The sequence below is a fragment of the Lepisosteus oculatus genome, chromosome 27, assembly GCF_040954835.1.
Source record: "Lepisosteus oculatus isolate fLepOcu1 chromosome 27, fLepOcu1.hap2, whole genome shotgun sequence".
NCBI classification, from domain to species: Eukaryota; Metazoa; Chordata; class Actinopteri; order Semionotiformes; family Lepisosteidae; genus Lepisosteus; species Lepisosteus oculatus.
Window position 1 is genome coordinate 3,180,990 of NC_090722.1, and position 18,858 is coordinate 3,199,847.

The 18,858-nt window shown below is 52.6% G+C and overlaps 1 protein-coding gene across 3 annotated transcripts in view; it reads right to left on the reverse strand.

Moving 5' to 3' along the window:
- pear1 (platelet endothelial aggregation receptor 1) overlaps window positions 1–18,858 on the reverse strand; it is a 62,607-nt gene that overhangs the window by 7,001 nt on the left and 36,748 nt on the right. For 2 of the 3 annotated variants that reach the window (XM_069185025.1, XM_069185026.1), the window contains exons 6-19: window positions 16,077–16,323; window positions 15,859–15,964; window positions 15,328–15,464; window positions 13,754–13,966; window positions 12,936–13,110; window positions 12,232–12,352; window positions 8,458–8,621; window positions 7,115–7,217; window positions 5,929–6,075; window positions 5,136–5,270; window positions 4,106–4,234; window positions 1,613–1,729; window positions 541–753; window positions 22–140 (exon numbers count right to left, since the gene is read on the reverse strand). In XM_069185025.1, the coding sequence (XP_069041126.1) occupies window positions 22–140; window positions 541–753; window positions 1,613–1,729; window positions 4,106–4,234; window positions 5,136–5,270; window positions 5,929–6,075; window positions 7,115–7,217; window positions 8,458–8,621; window positions 12,232–12,352; window positions 12,936–13,110; window positions 13,754–13,966; window positions 15,328–15,464; window positions 15,859–15,964; window positions 16,077–16,323 (2,126 nt within the window). The remainder of the gene's footprint in view (window positions 1–21; window positions 141–540; window positions 754–1,612; window positions 1,730–4,105; window positions 4,235–5,135; window positions 5,271–5,928; window positions 6,076–7,114; window positions 7,218–8,457; window positions 8,622–12,231; window positions 12,353–12,935; window positions 13,111–13,753; window positions 13,967–15,327; window positions 15,465–15,858; window positions 15,965–16,076; window positions 16,324–18,858) is intronic. The other variant, XM_069185027.1, reaches the window with a different exon arrangement.

The window sequence follows — 18,858 nt, forward strand, 5'->3', positions numbered from 1 at the left end:
CCTGGCCAGGGCTGTACCCACCTTGATGGAGCTGCCCGTCCTGTCCTGGTTGTTGGGGGGGTGGGGCGGGGGCGGTCGGCTCTGGGACAGGGTGTGGTAGCTGGGGTTGGAGTAGTAATGGTAGTAGCTGTGAGGGACATCTGAGGAGAGAAAGAAGTCGTGGTCCAGCAGTTAGGGGCACAGACCTAGCTACCAAGGGGTTCCTGGTTCAAGAGCCCATCACACACGTGCACAGTGTTACATCAAAAGCCACTCTGGATGAATGTGTCTTTTAGAAACAAGGCAATTCAGAAAAAAAAAACAGAATATCTAAGAATGATGATGACAAAGTGAGGTTTCATGAACCAGCGATCAAAAAAGTAACCCAGGGCAAAGTGCAAATAAAAGGATGTATATGTAGGGGGTGAAAATATGAAATGCTTTACACAAAGGGTGGCAGGTGTCTGGAGCACATTACTCTGCCTTGCTGTTGAAGTGGATTCTGTACAAGACCCGGACGGGCCAGTGGGCCTGCCGTTCCCGGAGACGTTGGCGGCGCACCTGGCACGGCGTACTCGGAGTTGACCACGCGGGTGGTGGAGTAGGAGACGACGGGCGCGCGGCTCTGCTTGTCCCTGCGCCGGCAGCGGCACAGCAGCAGCAGCGCCAGCAGCAGGACCACCAGGGCCACCAGGACGACGATGCCCACGATGGCGCCCCACGAGTCCCTCTCCATCGGGGACACGGGCACCATGGAGCTGCTGCCCCCCTTCCCTGGGGCAGGAGAGGAGACACCAACAACGGAGATGTCAAAACAACCTAGCCTACTCACACCTTACATCACAGCCTGCTGCAACCATGGCTGCTGGTGCTGCTGTCCCGGCCATTGTGTGTCTCTGTGTTGGCCCACCAGGTAGATACATCTGTTCTGACCAGACTATCCTATTCTCCTCCCCACATGTCCGGATGGCGCCCTGGCTGGGGACCATCTGAGTTGGATGCTGCATCACTGCCATGGATCCAAGAGGGACATGGTGGATTTAGCTATCGTTTAGGAGGATTCTGCTGATCTACAGCGATCTGCATGGATGGATTAATACCCTCATTCATTTATTGAATTGTATAATATTAGCATGCCCAAAGGGGTTGGACAGCCAGTTGACCTTGGACCCCTAGAGGTTTTTTTTCTCCTTACTAAGGAGTTTTTGGTTCCTGTCCCCTGTTGTCTTCTGGTCTTTTCTGTTCTGTATTCACAACATGTAGGGTTACTTGCATTGTTAAGCGCCTTGGGGCAACCTTGTTGTGAAAGACACTATATAAAAATAAATTGAATTGAATTGAAAACGGGGCGTCCAGTCCCACCAGCGTCCGAGCCAGGAGAGGGTGAAACTGTGGACAGGTCAAGGTTAAGGCAGTAATGAGCTAATCTAGGTTCACACGGTGGTGGTGCTGTTGTCCACCAGGGGGCGCACACCGATTTCCCAGGGAGGATCTAAACTCTGGGGCTTGATCAGGCCAGGTAACTCAAACACCTTGGAAGAATATGTGTCCCCACCCTTACTCAAGAGGGAAAAGACCTGGACAGGCGATGCAATCCAGGAAAACCGTTTGGATCCGATTTTTTTACTCTCACCTGAACCGCAGTCTCCTTGCTCGCACGGGCAGTCTCCGCTCAGGGGGTTGCAGGTGGCGTTGAGGGGACAGGCGCAGGTCTGGGCGCAGTGCAGGCCGAAGGTCCCGGGACGACACTCTGTCACGGGGAGGGAGACACACACGCACGCTGGCGTCAGGCGCTCTGCCGAGATGGACTGGGCGTTCGCACGTGTGCCAGCCAGACTGCCCAGGCTAGTGGCTGATGCCATTGATCTTTTAAGCTTTATATTCTTTGTATTAGATGGGCTGAGTGCGTGCTCCCTGCCAGTGCATACACATGCATCCATAAACGTTCTGCACTATTTCATGAAGGAGGATGGGCAACTCCAGTCACTGAAAATTAGCACTGAGAACTACAGTAATTGATTCCAATATATCATTTTAATATCAGAAACCGAGTCATCCTCGGCAGATCCAAGGACCATCTCCTGTCTCGAATACATGTGATATACTGTATGGTGGCCCACAAGGCCTCCCTCTGAGATATGGGATAAACAGTGTACACATCTATATAATGTGAGCAGTGGCTCAGTATCTTCTTATAGCCTGAGGTGTGTTTCTTGTAGGTATTGACTGGGAACTCTAGAGGCTGTACGAATTGCCATATTAACCAGGTCTGCTGTAGCCTTCTGCAATGTGCCAGACACACAATGCACCAGCAACCTTGCCTTTCAATCACCTGTACCACAGCAGAACAGATTGAGGAAAAGGCCTGGTCTGCTACTACTTTACAGTCCCCGGGAGTCAAGGGACATACCGTCTGCTGCACAATTCCCAGTACTTTGGAAAAGAATGGATTACCATGACTGCGGATACAATTTCTTTGGGGTAGAGAAACATATTTCACAACATACTACTTGTACAATAAGACCCAAAAGTACAGAATGGCAGGAGCCAGAGGGCAATGTATTTCATTCTCGTCTGCTATAGCCACTGGGTTTAAGTCCCTGAGGCCACACCAGTCTCTGCTAACACACTGTACAGACTGATGAAGTTTTCTAACTGTGATGGCAACACATCAGCAACTCAGTAATACAAACAAAAGGAAATATGTCTCAAGTTGACATATTCCAGAGGGTGGCCCAGCTGCAAGGCCCACTGCCTATACAATCAGCAACAGCTACAATAATACTGTTTCCACTTTCATGTGCTGATAACGCAAAAGGCACCTACAAGACATCAAGAGTGATTTCTGAGAACCCATTAGCCAGCCAGCAGCTCACTGACAGTGGCTCCCCCCAGTTCAGCTGATGACTGAAAGGCTGGAGGTTAGGAGTTTTTGTTTCCGATGATAATTATAACTAATTTGCATTCACATTTATGTGAAATGATCCACAGCATGAAAATGATGTGATTTTTAACATATAAATAAACAAAAATGTAATATACATTCATGATACTTTATCACTAAAATAAACCATGAGAATATGCTACTATTCCAAAAATAAAATAAAGATCAACAAAAAATACTTGTTATTTTACAAGGACCATGCAAAGGCACGTTTGCTGGAGAACACTGTCAGGCGACTGCGGAGGCGAGTTGTGTGATATCCCCTCAGATGTGGAGCACACACCAGACGCAGATTCGCACATGCAGGAGGATGCCACGAGCGTTCATTAAAGTAGGCTTGAGCAAAAGCAGAAGTGATCCTTCTTCAAGAATCATATTGTATCACAAACCTGTGAACAGGAGAGAGTGGTGGATCTGGAGCGAGCGTGGATGGGTCTGATAAATGCAGTCCACTACCTTGCCTGCTTATCTTCAGTGCACATCACACCCATTCCTGGGTATTGTGACACCTCACTCCTACACCTGGCCTAGGTAAGTCACTATCAGAGAGCCCTAGTAATAATAATAATAATTGCTTACACTTATATAGCGCTTTTCTGGACACTCCACTCAAAGCGCTTTACAGGTAATGGGGACTCCCCTCCACCACCACCAGTGTGCAGCCCCACCTGGATGATGTGACGGCAGCCTTAGTGCGCCAGAACGCTCCCCACACACCAGCTCTCAGTGGGGAGGAGAGCAGAGTAATGAAGCCAATTCAGAAATGGGGATTATTAGGAGGCCATGATTGGTAAGGGCCAATAGGAAATTTGGCCAGGACACTGGGGTTACACCCCTACTCTTTTCGAGAAACACCCTGGGATTTTTAATGACCACAGAGAGTCAGGACCTCGGTTTGACGTCTCATCCGAAGGACGGCGCCTGTTTACAGTATAGTGTCCCCGTCACTATACTGGGGCATTAGGACCCACATGGACCGCAGGGTGAGCGCCCCCTGCTGGCCCCACTAACACCTCTTCCAGCAGCAACCTTAGTTTTTCCCTGGAGGTCTCCCATCCAGGTACTGACCAGGCTCACACCTGCTGAGCTTCAGTGGGTTGCCAGTTGTGAGCTGCAGGGTGACATGGCTGCTGGCATATCACCCTGCAACTAGTGACCTCGGGCGGCCCTGGTGTCTCTTACTTGACTCGCAGTGCTGCCCGGTGTGCCCCGCGGGGCACGTGCAGGCTCCCGTCACGCCATCACAGGCCGCCCCATCCTGGCACGGGCAGCGCTGGTGGCAGTCCGGCCCGTAGGTCCCTGGGGCGCAGCCTGGGAGACAAGGGCGAGGGGTTTGAAGGCTCTGCTGCCATTTTCGTTCGGCTCCGCACCGGCCTCGCTTTGCGGCTCCGGCGGTTTGGGAAGTCTTGCCCTCTCAGCGGGCGGAGCAGTGGCTCTGTGGCTCAGGATCTGTGCCTGTGGCTGGGAGGTTGCCGGTTCAAATCCCGCAGCCAGCAGAGGAATCCTACTCTGTTGGGCCCCTGAGCCAGGCCCTGAACCCCAGCTGCTCCAGGGGTGCTGTATAAATGGCTGACCCTGCGCTCTGACCCCCAGCTTCTCTCCCTGTCTGTGTGTCTCATGGAGAGCAAGCTGGGGTGTGCGAAAAGACAAATTCCTAATGCAAGAAATTGTACAGGGTTAATAAAGTGATCTTAAAGTCTGGCTTTCCTGTCCCAGCGCTTCATCAGATCAGCAGCTCAGGACAGCTGTGATCCGTAAATCACCAGCATGCTCTAGTAACACTGTCCATGGCCAGACTGTACAGATTTAGCCAGGACAGTGTAGATAATACCACTTCTCTTCCCAACAGTGCCCTAGGATCTTTAATGGCCAAAGAGTTAAGACCTTCATTTCAAATCTCATCTGAAGGACGACATCTCTCACACAGCAGAGCCCCCTTTTACTATAATGCTGCAGAGATCTGGAAATTCTGGTTTCCAATGGCCTCTGAAGGCATCGTATCACAGCCCAAAGCCTCTTACTGACCAGCCCTGGTCATCGCTCTGCTATCTTTCATTCTCTACTCTGTAACTACACTCTTCTATGGACAGATGGCGGGTAAGTTAAGTGTCTGCGTGGTTGTGCTTTTATAATTCACTCCTAGAGGTCTTTCGTGAATCTGCTGGAATCACCCAGGTCATGTGGAAGTGGCCTGTCACACAGGAAGACTGACCCTGGTCGCACAGCTGTCCGGTGAAGCCCGGGCTGCAGGTGCACTCTCCGGTGATGTGGTGGCAGGGGCCGGCGCTGTGCACGCAGCGGGGACACGGCCAGCTGCACTGGGGGCCGTACAGACCGGGAGGGCAGGCTGGGAGAGGGACAGGACAGAGACTCACTCTCTTTCCGGCTCAAACGGGGAGATTTGTTTTGCAAACAGATCAAAAGCCGTACACAATACGTAGTACAAATAAAAAACATATATGCATGCAATTGAAAAAAAAACAAGTAGACAATTCTCATGATTATTTTGAATGAGAAGGAGTGAGGAGAGGGTGTCGCAGGGGTATCTGTGGGATACAGTCAGTGAGGTCTCTGGGGGATACAGTCAGCGAGGTCTCTGGGGGATACAGTCAGCGAGGTCTCTGGGGGATACAGTCAGCGGGGTCTCTGGGGGATACAGTCAGTGAGGTCTCTGGGGGATACAGTCAGTGAGGTCTCTGGGGGATACAGTCAGCGGGGTCTCTGGGGGATACAGTCAGCGGGGTCTCTGGGGGATACAGTCAGTGAGGTCTGGGGGATACAGTCAGCGGGGTCTCTGGGGAATACAGTCAGTGAGGTCTGGGGGATACAGTCAGCGGGGTCTCTGGGGGATACAGTCAGCGGGGTCTCTGGGGGATACAGTCAGCGGGGTCTCTGGGGGATACAGTCAGCGGGGTCTCTGTGGAATACAGTCGGTGAGGTCTGGGGGATACAGTCAGCGGGGTCTCTGGGGGATACAGTCAGCGGGGTCTCTGGGGGATACGCACTGTTCTGGCAGCGGGTTCCCTGGTACCCAGGGCTGCAGATGCAGGTTCCGTTCTCAGGCAGACAGGTGGCGCTGTTCTGACAGGTGCAGGTGCCGGTGCAGTCTGGCCCCCAGCGGCCCTCCTCACAGGGCTTCTCGCAGCGGGCTCCTGCGGAGGGGAGAGGGGAGTCCCGGTCACCCTCACCAGCACGACTGCTCGCCGCGCACTTCAAAACCTTTCCTCGTGTCCTCCTTTACTGTGCAAGATAGGCCAGTTCATTTGCTTCTCATGAAAGACAGTTTTCTTGTTGTTTTATTACGCTTTTACCACAGTGAAAGTGGTCCCTTTGAGACAGTCTTAGGCTAAGCAACTCCAGGGATCTGTCACATGAAACTCACAATGACAGCACTTCAGAGTGCAGGACTCTTGAGGAGCTTTCCTTCACTACATCTAATACTAATCCTTGCTCTTATATACTGTAACACTTTTCTGGACAAAACACAGTGTTCCCCTCCACCACCACCAGTGTGTATCCCCACCTGGATGATGTACCAGTCCGGCCCCACACAGCAGCTCTCAGTGGGGAGGAGAGCAGAGTGATGAAGCCAGTTCAGAGATGGGGATTATTAGGAGGCCATGATTGGTAAAGGCCAGGTTTCGAGAAACACTCTTGGACCTAAGTTTTACATCTAATCCAAAAAATGGTACCTTTTTTACACCCCCATCACTATACTGGGGCTTTACGACCCACACAGACCACAGGGTGTGCGCCCAATACTGGCCCCACTAACACCTCTTCCAGCAACAGCCTCAGCTGTGGCCAGGCTCACAGCTGCAAAACTCCAGTGGCCTGCCAGCTGTCATTTGCAGGGTGATAGAGCTTCTACACTCTTCCCTGACTATTTCTTTATCCCACTTGCCACTAACACCAACACTGTGCCTGCCCTTTAACACTCCAACACACCATCAATTACCGTCAGGAGTGAACCTGAACTCAGTTACCCAACACTCAATATACAAGAGACAGAGGCTTTTGGCGACATCTAGTGGCAGGTCAGCTGTTATTACAGCCAGTGTTACAAACACAGGCCTTGAGATTCCAGGAGTCCCATCAGTCCCCTGTGCCAGACTGCAGCTTCCGCGGCGAGAGGGCTTAGCTGCACGAAAGCCCAGCGAGCGGATCCCTGCGCGAGGCGGGCGCACTCACCCGTCCACGCGGGGCGGCAGCGGCAGCGCCCGTCCCGGGGGTCACAGGTCTCGGCGCGCAGGCAGTCGCAGCGCAGTCCGCAGCCCGGCCCGTAGGAGGACTCCTGCAGGACAGCACAGCCTCACACTCCAGCCACACTGCGCCCTCTCCGGGGGCCCCTACCAGGGCCAGCGGGGCGGCTGCCTGGGGCCCCCGGAGAGGTGCTGCACAGCCCATCTTTAGCCGGCACGTTCCACTGTGAGCCAAAAACTGCCCCCGGTGGCACTTTCTGTTGCAAGGCAGCTTAAATTTGTTAGTTATGAATACTATTGATTATGATTCTGATTAGAATCACTCGTGCAGTTGTATTTCATTCGACTCTGGGCTCGAGCGGTCAGATCCATGTAACTAGCAAACGTTAGGCAAGCCACATCTTCAAGCTAAGCCACAGAGACCACCAGAGGAGTTTTACTAGAAGTTGGTTAAGCAAAGAGGGTTAATGGACGTTTTCTGGTATATGTAATTCATTAACTTCTAAATAGTGCTCTAAATAGTCAAATACGTTTTGGGTGGGGGCTGATGATAATAGTTCACGCAAGATCTTTCCTAGGGCCTCCAAAAGCTCGATTCCTACTACTGTAAATACAAGCCGCTGTAACAAACACCTTCAAAAGTTTAAACCTTTAATCTGGGCAGTTGCTGCAGCAGACGTGTCAGGGATTTCTCTGTTAAAAGCATTTATACCTTTACCTGCTGTAGCGGTTTAGGCTGGATGTGATGTCATTTCTAAACGTACGTGCTTTTAATTTGTGCGGAACACACCACAGGAACATATGCCACTAGCCCGACACTTTCTGGTGTTGCTTTGGCAACGTCCCATCAAGAGGATCCTTGGCACGTTGGCACATCCTCAGATTCGGAAGCCTTAATCCCTCACAGCAGCGCAGGACTCTTTTAACAGGTGGGAAACATATTGATGATGAGGGCAACAGTAAGCTACTTCCACTGGGGGGTGAGAATCTGATCCCGTAGAAGCTGGATCCATTCCAGGTGTTCCCTGGGGCAGGCTCTTCTCTGTGCAGTACCACGGATACAGATAATCCCAAACACAGTACATTCATGCTAACTTACGCATGTCTTCCTTTCGTAAAGAAAATACGATCAGCACCAAATCTCCAGCTGTGTGGATTTCAAGACTCGAACCTGCAGCTCTGGAAAACCCCAGGGAAACTGCGATCCCAGGGGAGGATCTGTATTTTGTACTCTTCTAAGAAATGGTGTTTTATTCCATCGCCCTGCCTTGCCTCTGAGCCTGGCGCTATGGTTTCTACCGAGCCTCACTCGGGCTGTGCAGGGGCTCTCACCGGACAGGGCTGGTCGCAGAGCGCCCCCTGCCAGCCCGCGGTGCAGGTGCAGGAGCCGTCCAGGTGACTGCAGGCCGCCCCGTTGGCGCAAAGGCAGGTACCGTTGCAGGCGGGGCCCCAGGTGCCCCTGGAGCAGGGGATGGAGCAGTCGAAACCCAGCCAGCCTGCAAACACAAATCCCAGGTCACATTCCTAAACCCGTCCCTGCTGGGGAGGAATAAAGTAGTTTGAATTGAATTGCATTGGGACTTCCTTCACCCCCCCACAGATACCGCCCCCCAATGGGAAGAACCTCTCTACAACATCAGCGCCCCCTAGAACATTTTGGGGCGTCAGACAGGACACCACACTGCTCGGTCTCCACTCTGTCCCTGCCAGCGTCACTGATCTCTCACTGGGCCCGCTGGTCACACAGTGGACTGGATAAGTGATTTACAGTCAGTGGAAAACAAGTGCAATACTAATTCAAAGTTTTTAAAGACGAAGATGAGTTGGCAGTTAATCCATCGAGGGGCGCGAGGGTGGTCTGGCGCAGGCAGCCGTCTCACAGTCAAAAGAAGGAAGGGCATCATTTCATTTCTCATCGGCTTGGATTCACTTAAATCTAAACAAACCTTCATTTATGGATAGATATCCTTTTCTGACCACACTGTTATTTCCAACCGCATTCTGAAGAATACCTATTCTCAAGTTCAAGTTCAAGTTAATTGTCATCATATACAGGTATATGGTATAACAAAATGCTATTTAGCTACCTCTCGGACGATACGTAGTACAAAAAAAAACAATACAACTGTATAATGAAAGAAACAGACAATGTGCAAAAACAACATCAGATGTGCAAAAACATGCTTTAACAGAATGAAATAAAGGATAGAAATTATGGGGAGTGAGCTTTTGACCTGTGAGGTAGAGGTAGATTTCAGTGTGTGTTTGAGTCTTTGGTAAGAAAGAAGGCACTGTGAGGTTCAGATCATAGGTGAGAGGTGAGAGAGGCTGGGAGTTTAACAGTTTGATAGTGCGGGGGTCAAAACTGTCTCTGAGTCTGGAAGTCCGGGCCCGAATGCTCCGGTACTTTTTTCCAGATGGTAGCAATGTTTTTTTTTAACAAGAAATATGGGATTTGAACCCAGAACCCTCAGGTCAAGAGTCCAGAGCTCCAGCCGCTGTGCCACACTGCTGCCTCTTGGGCTGTTTTGGACCTCAGACCAGGGGTGACAACTGCTGGCCCTAGAACCAGTGTGTCTGCAAGTGTTCATTCCACTTGAGCTCCTAACATCCCAAATCAGGCCATTGACAGCTTGACTGGACCAGTGCGCTATCGTCACCCGACACTTCAAGTGCTGCTGCTTTAAGGAGACCCAGGAAACCTGCAGACACACTGGATCAGTAGGAGCAGGACTGGACACCCATGTCTGTCTTATCAGCGTTCCTTACAGCTGCGATCCAATTATCTCAGCAAACAGCTTGCAAATGAAAAATGGATGAATTTTTAGAGAAAGAGAAACATTTTCATGGCTTTTCAGGGAGCAATCAAGTCTACTTTCCTGCTTCCTTCTTCCCCCCCACCCCCACTATAGAAGCATCTGCTCCTGAGCGCTTAAAATGGGGGCGTGGCAGGACTGTCCCGAACAGTTCTTTCCGGGCCCTATGCAGACGACACGATCCGGAATTGTTCGGAAACACTGGGGAAAAAGCCATGCAGGAGACGGGTATGGAGACAGGGGGCGTGTCCAAGGGGCGCAGGTGTCCAGGGGTGGTGATTCCGGGGCGAACAATCCATGAAGAAGTCCAAACGGGTAATCCAGGACAGAAGCGAGAGTCCATAGCCAGGCGATCCATCCGGGGGTTAAAACACACCACCGGGTCGGAACCGGCTGGGGTGATTAGGAACAGAAGGTTAAAATCATAATGGAGCCAGACGCAACAGGACCGGGGCTCTCACGAAACGGGATTCGAATGACGTCTGCGTCTGGCTTTTAAGGGGGAACTGAAGAGGGGCCGGAATAAGGAACAGGTGCGGGGAATGGGGCAGAACAAGGAAGGGCTGGAGAGCCCTTAAGAGGAGGAGTAACGATCGTGACAAGGACTGCCAACTTTGTGACACACATACACACGTCTGCACCTCTGCCGACCTGAAGAAAGCAGCTGCTGCAGCCAAACGCATCAGGTGGATTCGGTTCCACATTTGCTAGACCATCACGGAGCTCCTGAGAGGCCACCTGTTCGAGAAGTTTATTAACTCGCTTTTTTTTCTTGGTGTCAACAGAAAATATGCGAGAGATGGAACTACAACATCGGTATTAGCAGACATCTGCACCCGTTTAGCGCTGTGCTCTCCAAAGAACTTTTTTTTCCGGGGGCGATCTCGGAACAAATACGCTCCTGGCTTTTCCTTCAGGGAGGCTCCTTCAAGAGCGTGTTTATGACATGGTTTCAAAATCAAGGCTGCTGACTTATTAGGAGGGGAAGGCACCCCAGAAGCCTGCAGAATTGTTCTTCAGCTGCTCCAGTTTCGCTAACTGGCACTGTAGCTTCTCCTGCTCTGGCATGTCTCAGCTCATTATCAGTTTGCTGAGTCCACAATTCAAGTGAAAGGAAGCTCAGAATTATTGTTTCCAGCAGATGCCTTTATCCAAGATGTCTTACAGCATGTAAAAGTGCTCAGTGTGCTGTAACAACAGTTCACGGTAAAACAGTTTCCTAGTTACAGTTAAGAAGATGATTGGTTGTTCTTTCGACAGTCCCTTTGAAAAGAAGGTATATGACACATGATCAACAACAATAACAATGGATGGAAAGCGAGGTAAAAGCGCAAAATGGAAAAGCAGGAGGCAAAATCATGGCTTAAGGATTCAGTGTAACAGCATGACTATGCTTTTGCAGGAGGAACCAGGCCTGACAGGGCACCAGGTGTTAGGCAACCCTAATGAGGAGATATGGATCCTGTGCAGACGCAGGGGTAGGCAGAAGACACGGCTGGCGTACAATCCAATGCGCGAGATGAGGTCGTGGTCCGAAGGAAAAGGTGGTTCAGTATCCAGGAAGTCCGACAGAAGCAAACAATCCGAAGCAAGAGGCGAGGTCGTGGCCGAAGGGAGTAAGGGTAGGTCGAAATCCGGGTAGTACTCTGGTGGCAAACCATCCGAGACGAGAGGCGAGGTCTGAAGTCAAAGGGCAAAAGGGAAGTCCAGAATCCAAGGTCATACGAGGAACAGTAACCGCCAGGTCGAGCTCTCGGGGAGTAGATTCAATACCGAGCAGCGTGAAGCTTAAATACTGCAGCCGGCCGCACGGTAGGGCGTCTGGTGCTGAGTTAACACGTGCAGTGGCGTTTGTAAGTATCGCCCCGCTGCTGGCACTGGTTAGCTCTCTTGGGGGCTGGTCTGGGCAGGCTGGTGGTCGTGACACCAGGGTTGGCAGGACACCAGAGCCCACAGTCCGCTGTCATGGCTGCAGCGAGAGAAGATGGGCACTGGAGAGGAGAAGAGGAGCAGAGAGGCAGTGGGTCCTGATGTCTGCAGCTGGCTGTGTGGATGAGGAGCAGGATCAGACAGAGAGGCACGAGCCAGGGGGAACCAGCACCCAGCAGCAGGTGGGAGCGGACGAGAAGCAGAGTCAGGACAGACGAGGGACTGTAAGAAGGAAGAGGACAGAGCCGATAGAGGTGGAAAGAGCAGGGGGAAGGAAGAAGAGTCTCAAACTGGATTGAGCAGCAGACTGGACTCCCAGCACAGAGGAGCTGTGTGAAGGATGATGGGCCTGGTTTCTCACCCTCCTTGCAGAAGCAGGTGCCATCGATGGGGGAGCAGGCCACTGCGTTCACGCAGGTGCAGCGAGAGGAGCAGTTCTTCCCAAAGGATCCTGGGAGGCAGTGGCTGGAGCAGTGGTCTCCCTGTGGCCAGCAGGGGGAGGCAAAGATACACACAGGACATCCAATTACAGCCAGCGCGCTAGACATGACGAGCTGTTATACTATGAGACAATGTTATCTAGTTCATGTTTCCTGACATCCCCAAAAACACACACAAGCATGCAAGTGTGCTGTTTAAAGAAATGCAATTTATCTTGGCTGCAGTAGAAGAGTCAGCAATAATAAAGTCATAATCTCCAAGCAGCAGTAAAGTGTCACTTCCATGACCCAGTTCCTAGTTGGCTGTTTCTTATATTAGCTTCAGGGATGATTCTGAGGCTAGGTGGTCCAGCAGTTAAATTAAATTAAGTGTTGGTCACTAGGTCCAAAGCTACAGTACAAGCGCTGGACCTGACATTCTGAGAGACTTAATGACCGTTTGGGTCCCATTCCTGGGGTCAGTGAGTCCTACATTCTGTTGCCACAGCTCACTTCCTTATCTCTCTGCAGCCTGCCATGGATACACATATCAGCTGTGCGCCAGAAGTTAAAGGAATTTGTGAAACAGAAGACGCTCACAGGCTACGCTGCCTGGATCCCCTCCCCCACGCCCCCAGGGACTCACCCTGTACCCGGGGGCGCAGTGGCACTGCCCATTCTCGCTGCTGCAGGTGCCCCCGTTCAGGCATAAGCAGGTCTCCTGGCAACCGCTGCCGTAGTAACCCTGCGGACAGGTCTCGTTACAGAACAGCCCCGCCCAGCCCGGCTGGCACGTGCACTCGCCCTTCATGGGGTGGCAGCTGGGTACACACAAACACAGAGAGGTCTCCGTCATACGGGCCGCTGTGATCCCCTCTTCCCCCAGCTCTCCCCCGTACCCCAGCCCTCCTCCCTGACCCCGGCCCTCCACTCTGCCCTCTCCCCTCTGCGCCCTGCCCCCGCCCTCCACTCTTTCCCCCGGCCCTGCCCCCTGACCCACCCCTCCTCCCTGACCCCGGTCCTCCCCTCTCCCCTCTGCCCCCGGCCCTCTCCCCTCTCCCCTCTGCCCCCAGCCCTCTCCCCTCTCCCCTCTCCCCTCTCCCCTCTCCCCTCTCCCCTATCCCCTCTCCCCTCTGCCCCCGGCCCTATCCCCTCTCCCCTATCCCCTATCCCCTATCCCCTCTGCCCCCGCCCTCTCCCCTCTTCCCTCCGCCCCCGCCCTCTCCCCTCTCCCCTCGCCCCTCTGCCCCCGGCCCTCATTATTGTGTAAAGAACTTGCAAAAATGGAGCTCGAATTTGTGTTGTTCTGTTTTTTTTCGGATCACACCAGGGTAGATAAGCGTCACTCCAGCACTGCCTGTGCTCTTGCAGATGTGACAGATCCTGGATTCAGTATTTCCTGAGCTACAGGACACGAGCGGTCAAGCTCCTCTCGAGACCGGCAGGGAGACGCGCGCTGCTGACCTGAGAGTGTGCTGCTCGTCACAGATGCAGGGGTGCTGGCAGTGCACCCCGTATTTTTCGGGCGGGCACATCCTGTCCTTGCAGAGCGGCCCGCTGAACCCCGGCTCACACAGGCAGGCCCCGTTGATGTGGAAACAGCTCGCCCCGTTGGCACAGTCGCAGCGCCCGCTGCAGTCCTGGCCGTAGCGGCCCACCGGGCACTCCTCACGGCACCTGGGGGCGGAGGGAGGCACAGACGGCTCTTCTGAACATCTCCGATCGGTCAGCTTTACAGGCGGGACTATTGCACGTTGCAAGAGAGTCATTGGTCAACAATTAGAGAAGAACTAGCCAGCCTGGTCCAGTCCCGTACCTTCAATTTTAATTACAATCAAGCAGTCCTGCAGCTCCTAAGGAATCGAATTGGAAAAACCAGATTTACCAGATAAAGTTGTTTAAAGTTTGGTTTTAGCAGCTCTTAAACATAAACAGGACCTGATCTGAGGTGTATCTGCAGCTGAACAGTAGGTTCTACCAGGGCTGTACCTGGGTAAAAATCTCGCTTCATCTCACATCACAGCACTACGCACACTGATGTAAATATGTCAGGGCAGGGACAGGGCTCACTGCGTACTGTACTGCTACACTCGTGCTAGAGCAATCCATCATCCACCAGGCCTTTACACACAGTTTTCCAGCAAACGGTGACTCCTGCGATTGTCAGGCCCCTGCAGGTTTGCGATGCCTCTGAGAGATGCGATGCTCCAGCAATCAGTGTTAGCTCTCCAGTGGGGCGTTGTGGAGCCCACAGAGAGCTGCAAGGTGAATGGGCTGTACAGGTGGGCCTGTCAGAAGAGTTTGAGGACTGTGTGGGATCAGTCGATACAGAGCTGAGTCTTAATTAACTGCATTTATATTAGTGCATCCCAAAGCACTTTAAATACAGGAGGGGCCCCCTTCATACCCCACTGAAGTACAGCTCCACATGGGTGACACTGCATGACAGATCAGATGGAGGAGTGAGAGGCTTTCACTGACTGAATTAAGGAGGATTTTCCTGGGAGGCCAGATTGTGCAAAACTGGAATCTAGCCAGGACTCTGGGGTTAAAATGGGATCCATAATGAGCAAGCACACAGGAACTCATCCATAGGACGGCACCTCCTACACCACAGTGCCTCCTACTAACTTACAAACATCACTTACAGCAAAACAGTTAGCCTTTCCAGTTTGGACGGGTTCATGAAATGCAGTTTCGGGTTTTTTTGTGCCATTACTTTGTCAGTTCAGCTGAGTGGCCAATTTAGATATGCTAAACTGAGCAAGCCTGAGCTGGACTTTAGCGAGGCCACCAGGTGGGACACAAGCTTGTGTTCTCTGGATCGGATGGAAGATCGCCACCTACACTTCCAACATCACACACTGCAGCACCCTGATTTTAAGGGTTCTCCCTTGCCTGCACCTATGAGAACCCCCGAACCTTTCCTAACAGGGCTCCAAGGTGAGGGCACAGGCTGATGGGATCAAATGGAACAATGGGATGGCTCCTTCCATGAAGAAGCCATTCCATGTGGGGGGCTGGCCGAGCTTGCTGACCTGTCCCCAGTGAAGCCTTCGAGGCACTGGCACTCTCCAGTCTCAGGGTCACAGCCCCTGCTGTTGTGGCACAGGCAGTCCTGGGAGCAGTTCAGGCCAAACTTCCCCTCCGGACAGCGCTCAGTGCACACCGCTCCCTGGACAGAGAGAGAGGAGGACAAGGACAGAGAGGAGGGAGAGGAGGGAGAGAGTAGAGAGGCAGGAGAGGAGAGAAGAACGAGAGAGAGGAGGGAGAGACAGGAGAGGAGAAAGTGGAGAGGCAGAAAAGGAGGGAGAGGAGAGAGAGGAGAGAGAGGAGAAAAAGAAGGGAGAGGAGAAAGAGAAGGTAGTGGAGAGAGAGGAGAGAGGAGAGAGGAGTAATTGGGAGGAGAGAAGTAACAATGAAGAGGAGGGAGAAGAGAAAAGGGAGGGAGAATGAAAGGCAGGTGAGGAAGGGGCTGTTGCAGGCCAAACTTAAAAGACACGCTTGCATTTCACTAATCACACTGGTGAAGGAAACACACGGCCTCACTCTCTCCACGGGGAACCTACCATCCAGCCAGGCGGACAGGCGCAGTTGCCCACGCCCTGGCAGTGCCCTCCGTTCTGGCAGGGGCATCGTCTGGGGCATCTGTACGGCAGGCACAGGGTCTCGCAGCTGTGGGCGGGGCAGAGACAGCGCGTGAGCTCCTGGCGGTCTGCCTGCGCAGTGCCGTCGATGACCTGATCAAAGGCACTCGTGAAAGAGTGCTCGTCGAGACCTCACTCACAGTGTCCCGGTGAATCCATCTTTGCACAGGCACTCCCCCGTCACTGGGTCGCAGGTGCCCCCCGTTCCGCACCGGCAGCGCCCCTGGCACCCCTGGCCGTAGGTCCCCAGAACGCAGGTGTTCTGGCAGAGGGGGCCATGGTATCCGGGGGGACAGCGGCAGGCGCCAGTCAGAGCATCACACTGACCCCCGTTCTTGCACTCACAGTCCAGGCGGCAGGCTGGACCCCAGTGGTGGACATCACAGGCTGCAACACACCAATACTGTCACTGACACAGAGCCCTGGTGTACCTACAGAGAGTCTCAACACCAATACTGTCACTGACACAGAGCCCTGCTGTGCCTACAGAGTCTCAACACCAATACTGTCACTGACACAGAGCCCTGGTGTTGCTACAGAGAGTCTCAACACCAATACTGTCACTGACACAGAGCCCTACTGACACAGGTGTGCCTACAGAGTCTCAACACCAATACTGTCACTGACACAGAGCCCTGGTGTGCCTACAGAGTCTCAACACCAATACTGTCACTGACACAGAGCCCTGCTGTGCCTACAGAGTCTCAACACCAATACTGTCACTGACACAGAGCCCTGGTGTGCCTACAGAGTCTCAACACCAATACTGTCACTGACACAGAGCCCTGGTGTACCTACAGAGTCTCAACACCAATACTGTCACTGACACAGAGCCCTGCTGTGCCTACAGAGTCTCAACACCAATACTGTCACTGACACAGAGCCCTGGTGTTGCTACAGAGAGTCTCAACACCAATACTGTCACTGACACAGAGCCCTGCTGTGCCTACAGTCTCAACACCAATACTGTCACTGACACAGAGCCCTGCTGTGCCTACAGAGTCTCAACACCAATACTGTCACTGACACAGAGCCCTGGTGTGCCTACAGAGTCTCAACACCAATACTGTCACTGACACAGAGCCCTGGTGTTGCTACAGAGAGTCTCAACACCAATACTGTCACTGACACAGAGCCCTGCTGTGCCTACAGAGTCTCAACACCAATACTGTCACTGACACAGAGCCCTGCTGTGCCTACAGAGTCTCAACACCAATACTGTCACTGACACAGAGCCCTGCTGTGCCTACAGAGTCTCAACACCAATACTGTCACTGACACAGAGCCCTGGTGTGCCTACAGAGTCTCAACACCAATACTGTCACTGACACAGAGCCCTGGTGTTGCTACAGAGAGTCTCAACACCAATACTGTCACTGACACAGAGCCCTGCTGTGCCTACAGAGTCTCAACACCAATACTGTCACTGACACAGAGCCCTGCTGTGCCTACAGAGTCTCAACACCAATACTGTCACTGACACAGAGCCCTGGTGTGCCTACAGAGTCTCAACACCAATACTGTCACTGACACAGAGCCCTGGTGTTGCTACAGAGAGTCTCAACACCAATACTGTCACTGACACAGAGCCCTGCTGTGCCTACAGAGTCTCAACACCAATACTGTCACTGACACAGAGCCCTGGTGTGCCTACAGAGTCTCAACACCAATACTGTCACTGGCACAGAGCCCTGGTGTGCCTACAGAGTCTCAACACCAATACTGTCACTGACACAGAGCCCTGCTGTACCTACAGAGTCTCAACACCAATACTGTCACTGACACAGAGCCCTGGTGTGCCTACAGAGTCTCAACACCAATACTGTCACTGACACAGAGCCCTGCTGTGCCTACAGAGTCTCAACACCAATACTGTCACTGACACAGAGCCCTGGTGTGCCTACAGAGTCTCAACACCAATACTGTCACTGACACAGAGCCCTGGTGTTGCTACAGAGAGTCTCAACACCAATACTGTCACTGACACAGAGCCCTGGTGTTGCTACAGAGAGTCTCAACACCAATACTGTCACTGACACAGAGCCCTGGTGTGCCTACAGAGTCTCAACACCAATACTGTCACTGACACAGAGCCCTGGTGTTGCTACAGAGAGTCTCAACACCAATACTGTCACTGACACAGAGCCCTGCTGTGCCTACAGAGTCTCAACACCAATACTGTCACTGACACAGAGCCCTGGTGTGCCTACAGAGTCTCAACACCAATACTGTCACTGGCACAGAGCCCTTGTGTGCCTACAGAGTCTCAACACCAATACTGTCACTGACACAGAGCCCTGCTGTACCTACAGAGTCTCAACACCAATACTGTCACTGACACAGAGCCCTGCTGTACCTACAGAGTCTCACCACCAATACTGTCACTGACACAGAGCCCTGGTGTTGCTACAGAGAGTCTCAACACCAATACTGTCACTGACACAGAGCCCTGGTGTGCCTACAGAGTCTCAACACCAATACTGTCACTGACACAGAGCCCTGCTGTGCCTACAGAGTCTCAACACCAATACTGTCACTGACACAGAGCCCTGGTGTGCCTACAGAGTCTCAACACCAATACTGTCACTGACACAGAGCCCTGGTGTGCCTACAGAGTCTCAACACCAATACTGTCACTGACACAGAGCCCTGCTGTGCCTACAGAGTCTCAACACCAATACTGTCACTGACACAGAGCCCTGGTGTGCCTACAGAGTCTCAACACCAATACTGTCACTGACACAGAGCCCTGGTGTTGCTACAGAGAGTCTCAACACCAATACTGTCACTGACACAGAGCCCTGGTGTTGCTACAGAGAGTCTCAACACCAATACTGTCACTGACACAGAGCCCTGGTGTGCCTACAGAGTCTCAACACCAATACTGTCACTGACACAGAGCCCTGGTGTTGCTACAGAGAG